Source organism: Pinus tabuliformis, chromosome 2_2, assembly GCF_031772625.1.
Source record: "Pinus tabuliformis cultivar Carrire ecotype Pingquan chromosome 2_2, CPIR1, whole genome shotgun sequence".
NCBI lineage: Eukaryota > Viridiplantae > Streptophyta > Pinopsida > Pinales > Pinaceae > Pinus > Pinus tabuliformis.
This window is the reverse complement of record NC_142300.1, coordinates 1,216,505,670-1,216,511,879: the sequence shown is the minus strand read 5'-3', so window position 1 is coordinate 1,216,511,879 and position 6,210 is coordinate 1,216,505,670. Positions and strand designations below refer to the sequence as shown.

The following is a 6,210-nucleotide window of genomic DNA, read 5'->3' as shown; positions in this document are numbered from 1 at the left end:
TTCACTACAAGTGTGTAAAATTCTACACTTAAAATAGGTTTATAATCGAATTTTTTTTATAACGTAGATAAAGTCTTTACCACAAACATAAACCCACTTCTCATGACAATTTGGATGGCCTAAAATTTGTTGCAACTATCTGTAACCTCATTTGTTGCAACTAGAATTTGTGGATACTATAGTTGTAAAAGTGATTTCAACTCACGAAAGGGCGGTATAGTTGTAAAAGTGGCTTCAATGCACAAAAAGGGCGGATATAGTGGGGTGCAACCCGCCCATCGCACCGACGGTGCGAGTGGTCCCACGGACCCACGTGGGGCCGCGCACACGACGTGTGGAGAGCGAAGCAGTGCGCGGGCCCCGATGGCGGCCGAGCCGTCGGGCATCGATGACGCAGCGGATGACGTTATCAATCCGACGTGGCAGTGAAAAAGAACGTCGCCGGACGGTAGGCGCCGGCGGGCGGACTCGCGTCGTGGTTTTTTTTCACCGAACGCATCGCCGCGGGTGGCATCTGGCGGTCGTGGCCCCCAGGAATATGCTCCCCACGTGACCGTCCGCTAAAATCTTCTTCGGCCTGCAACCTTGGTCTGACTTAAATATCATAATTGATGCTAGTCACTTCCTTATAAGGCACTTTCTCTTAATATCATTTTTGATGTTATTCACTTCCTTATAAGTTTCTTGCTGTAAATTATTTTTAGTTTGGGTGTTTATGGAGTGGATATATCGTCTGTATACTTCTGCGGTCGTGGTTTCTGCGTGTTTTCACTGATTTCATGTTGACATATATCCGCTGTCTGATTTGTTGGTATACATACACGATCCGTTTTGTTCGGAAAAGAGGAGGAGAAATTTACAGGCCTCAAGGCAATTCGAAATTGGATTTCTACAGGTTGGTTCAGACTGCCTCCCTTTTAATTCAGGTGTTTTTTTGGGGATATGTCTTAATAAACGGATTTGGGATCTATTATGGATCCGATGCGGGAAAGCCCAATGCGTTTTGGTTTGGGGTTTAAGGGTTTTTTTGGGTTTCTTCTTACACAATCTGTATAATATTTTTTTTCCGCCTGGGGTTTCAGATTTGGGGTTTTGCGAGATCTGACCTTGCATTTCTTTTTGGGTACCTCTTTCTGAAATCCTCAGAGAGTTCAGATTTTGAAGTCGAATAAGCTCTGTTTCTTTGTTTGTTCGAGGGGTTGTCACTGCTTGAGATTTGATCAAATAACCTTTTTTTCTCACTGCCATGTCGGTAGTCCCACTTTCATGTGTGAAGTTCATTTTTCTCTGCTTTTTTCTATGTGGTTAGTCTGTGTGACTAATTTTATTGTGAGGTTTCATGTCTAGAGCTCCTGAGTCCCTTGGCTTTTGGCTGTGGGTACTCCGCTTACCGGAGTTATACTCATCTAGGGGTTCCTTTCCTTATCCAGTTTCTAAAGCATAACTTCTCCCTCCACTGTACAAATATATATCCTTTAGACTCTCTAGGAAATTATTTCGTTGCCCAATGATCTGAAACCTGTATATTTAAGCCATGTTTTTTAAAAGGCATGCAGAGGTTGACAACTGTGTTTTTACCATTCATATCCAAGGGGGAAGGGTGTTTTTTGAATAGTGGTCCAGGTCACTAGGACTGCTATTTGCTATAAGCGAAATTGTGAGTAAGTGGATGATGACCATTGAAAATGAAAATTTGTAAGCTGATTGGTGTGAACCTCCCAAGCCACAGTGCGAACGTGGGTGCTTAGTAAGCATGGAGGTACCTTTTAGCTCTAGGCTTCACAAGGATAAAGTCGACCAAAATTGTCTTTCTGTGTTTGAAGAGAGCTCTGTCTTATTATTATTTGACACATTATATTAAGAGGGTTTTATCCTAATCTCCGCCCATGAATAAGAATCCTTAATATGTTTGTGCTTCATTGGCTAGGTATTGTTCTTGGCAAGCATCTCTGGCCATGGTCGGGCATATGTCATAGTGCATATTCATGACAGCCTATTTGATATATTGGTTTAATAAACATTTTTGGGGTCAATTTGAAAATATACTAATTGATACCTATTGTGAAAAACCTTTCACCTCTTCAGGAGCTAAGACTAGTTCATATATGTGATATCTCATTTAGCTGACCCTTTTTTCTTTCCCTCTCCACCATTTTCAGTCACCTCATTATATTGTTTATTTTTTATTTGTTATCTCTCTTCCCATTCTTGAATTGATAAGCAAGGTTGCATTTTAATGGGTAGAGTCCTTTATATACTTAACAAAATTAAAATTCATGTGCCCTTTCATTACTTTGAAGTTGAATCTCTTTGTTTTCAACCTCCTAATCTTTGAAGTTCAATCTGTTTCTCTTCAGCCTCCGAAGCACATGCTGTCTGATTTTATTATTGTTCTAGTATGTCCCGTGTTTCCTTGCTTTGTACTATATCTTGCCTCAGATTCTGAATTGCGACCAATGTTTTTTAATCTTGTAGCATATGACACGAGCTAGTTATAATCTATAGGCAAAATAATTTATATTGGCTGTGTTTACGAGAGTGCCGGAGCCAACAATAAAGTCCCGACTTTCTAAGGACTTTGTTGTTGGGTTTCCTTGTATGATTTACCTTGAATTAACATGGAATATTTCTCTGCATTCTTTCCTGGGAATCTGACGTTTGTTCAAGTTCTTTTCATTTTGGCAGGATATCTGAAGCCTCAAGGATACTGTGATCCTATCTTGACGATCAAGGGTGGCTATATTGTTAACTGTAAAGGCGCAGATCATATATGTTGTCATGGATGTCTCACCAATGACATGTTGTCGATGCTCATGACAGCTTAGGAACACATCAAGCTATTTAGCAGTGAGATTTCCGCAACAATGGATCGGGCTGACACATCGGGATTTGTCAGTGGTGGGGGACAAGCATATTATGCTTGTATGTAATTTCCAGTATTCTTTTGCCTTTCGAGTAAATTGATTTTTCAACTCTATTTTTTAGGAGATTGGTTTTAGACAAGGAGAATGGACCTTAAGTTTCCATATCTGGGCCTTCATCTTGAAGCCCCTCTAACATATGCATCTGAGGGATTCAATAATACTTTAGAAAGTGGTTCCGAACATGTCAATGATATGGCATTGGGACTGGATCCACAAGCTCATGACCATCAGTTTGCCTTCATAAAGAAACCTGTCAATCTGTCTGGCTTCTCTTCCTCTCCGAAGGGGACTAAGAGAAAGTGGGGTGCCGTGAGTAAAACGTCACCTCAGGGGTATCCTACACGAATGGGTTTGAAAGATGGTTCAGGTTTGGCCCTGGGATTGGGTCCAACCAGCTCATCTGAGAGCAGGGTGAGTTCTGGAACTACTTCTACTGGCACTTCATATAAAGATAATACTGAAGATGAATCATCAATGGAGTTGGAGCTAGGAATACAGCTCCAGCTTGGGAGTGTGAAAAATAACTCCCCGAAGAAGCATTCTGCAGATTTGACTTCAAAACAAATAGATAGGGGTCATGGCTTTCCTTTTTTAAGCCTTTCAACTGCAGAGTCTGGTAAATCGTGTGTTTCAGCAGAGTCTGATTTTACTTTGGGATTGGGACAGATGCAGAATGAAACAGGAATCCCAATCAATATGAATAATATACCAGTTGTGGATGAAGGTTCCACTTCGGCGAAGTGGGCATCTGGGGGATACATACCTCTCATAATGGCACGAAGTTCAAAATCAATACTGTTGCCCACAATCTCTTCAAGGCAAAATGAATCCAATCCTTCATTGAGCATAAGAAGAGTAAGTGGCCTTGGAAAATCACCTGTAAGCAGTAGGGTTACAGAAAAACAACCACACCAACACCGCAGCAATGTCAGTACAAAAACATGCCAATTTCAAGGTTGTACAAAGGGGGCTAGAGGGGCATCAGGGCGATGTATAGCCCATGGTGGGGGACGCAGATGTCAAAAAGATGGATGCAATAAGGGGGCTGAAGGCCGGACAGTATATTGCAAAGCCCATGGCGGAGGCCGCAGGTGTCATGAGCTTGGTTGTACAAAGAGTGCAGAAGGAAAAACAGACTTCTGCATTGCTCATGGAGGTGGCAGAAGATGCAGTCATGAAGGTTGTGATAGAGCTGCCAGAGGAAAATCTGGGCTGTGTATACGGCATGGTGGTGGCAAAAGATGTCAAAAAGAAGGATGCACTAAAAGTGCGGAAGGTTACTCTGGACTCTGTATTTCTCATGGTGGTGGGAGACGGTGCCAATTTACTAATTGCACAAAAGGTGCCCAGGGGAGTACTATGTATTGTAAAGCTCACGGGGGAGGCAAAAGATGTATCATATCAGGGTGCAATAAAGGTGCAGAAGGCAGCACCCCTATGTGCAAAGGGCATGGTGGAGGTAAAAGATGTTTGTTTGAGGGAGGTGGGATTTGTACAAAAAGTGTGCATGGAGGTACCAAATTTTGTGTAGCACATGGAGGTGGTAAGAGATGTGCTGTTCAGGGGTGTACTAAAAGTGCCAGAGGTAGGACAGATTACTGTGTCAGGCATGGTGGAGGCAAACGGTGCAAGTATGAAGGTTGTGGGAAAAGTGCACAAGGTAGTACTGACTTTTGTAAGGCCCATGGAGGAGGAAAGAGATGTCAATGGGGTGTAGAGGGTTCAATTTATGCAAAAGAAGCGCTTCAGGGAAAGAATGGAGAAACTCTACCAGGCCCATGTGATCGGTTTGCCCGAGGAAAAACTGGTCTATGCGCTTCACACAGTGCTCTAGTCCAAGATTGGAGGATACATGGTGGTGGCTCCCTTTTTCCTGGCATTGGTCCGGGTCTCTTCCATGGACTGGCTTCAACATCTGGGACCAAGAGCCAGGATACCTCAACTCCCAGCACACCTTCCAGTATCAATTTGTCTGGCTTGCATACTGATATTGGTACTGGAAACTTCCCGCAAGGATCAGGAAATGCAGTTCTTCAACCATTTCTTCCGCATCAGGTATTAGTTCCTTCATCCATGAAAAGCAGTGACCACCTGATTGCCCTGCAGATGGAAAATCAAAGTAGTGTTTCTGGTTCTGGTGAATACAACTCTTTGTCACTTCCTGAAGGACGAGTACACGGTGGAGGTCTCATGGCAATGTTGTCCAAGGGTTTAAGAATTGCAGATTCTGGACAATCAAGTCAGGGTTATGAGCAACACAGAATATCTGGTCATTCTTCCTGGATTTAGATGGTGGTTCATATGTTGCCCTTACACTACCAATGTGCTTCAAAGGATATGACTGTGATGGTATTTAGTCCAAATGCTAAAGGGAATTCATCTCGTAGGTTTCTATCTATTTCTATCATCTGTTGGAAGTTGGTTTCTATTATTTGTAGAAGTTAGATTTGTGATGTGTACAACACCCCCTTGTAATTCCAATCGTCAATTAGTTGTCTAAGCTAGGTATCCAAACAATTAGGAATTCATACCTGTACATAATTATGTGTCCTGTTAATAGATGTTGGTTTGAAGTTGTCTTTGGACAATTTATATATTGTTAAAATGCACTGTTACTTATTGTGTCTAAATACATTGTGTTCAATCTGAATTGTTTCAATTCGTTACACAACTATGTATGTATGATATATACAATAAATATAGACATTAAATCAACCTTTTTCAAGTTTTCTTCAGTAAAAGAGGCATAATATACCAATCCATCGCTTGCAGAGATTAGATACAGAATATCAAAGTTGGTTTCTCATATTTGTCAGTTAGCAGGTGGGTTATTATTTAATGTGATCTGTGGATAACATTTTCCTCTCACTGGTTCTTCCATAATTTACAAAGTCAAGCTGTATATGCAAAATCTGTGCCCTTTCCAAATATTGCTTCAAATCTAGATTCTGTAGCTTGATTTACAGTTTACACATTTATATTTTTCTCAAAGATCTGAGTTTGCTATTGGTGTTTTATGGATATCTCTCAAAATTACAAAGTGATGATTACTTTGCAAGGTTAACTATTTAGAACTCCAGCATTCTTTTTCTTGAACTTGTTTTTACATTTTGGGGCAAAAAATGTTATCTGATAGATGGATCTGCAAGCATAGAATTGATTGCATAGAACCTACCTGTGAATAAGTTGACTGTGATCACAAATCTTGGCTATGGAATGCTCAAGTGGCCTTTTTTCAAAATATAGCTTAGCACTGCATGACAATGATGTCTATGCCCTTATACAC

The 6,210-nt window shown here is 41.3% G+C and overlaps 1 protein-coding gene across 1 annotated transcript; it reads left to right on the top strand.

Annotated features, from left to right (window-relative positions):
- The first annotated feature begins 623 nt into the window (after window positions 1–623).
- LOC149197874 (uncharacterized) lies at window positions 624–5,653 on the top strand. Its single transcript, XM_089406003.1, has 2 exons — window positions 624–895; window positions 2,686–5,653. Exon 2 carries the CDS (start codon window positions 3,009–3,011, stop codon window positions 5,211–5,213), a length of 2,205 nt encoding a protein of 734 aa, XP_089262129.1. The 5' UTR covers window positions 624–895; window positions 2,686–3,008; the 3' UTR covers window positions 5,214–5,653.
- The last annotated feature ends 557 nt before the right edge of the window (window positions 5,654–6,210 follow it).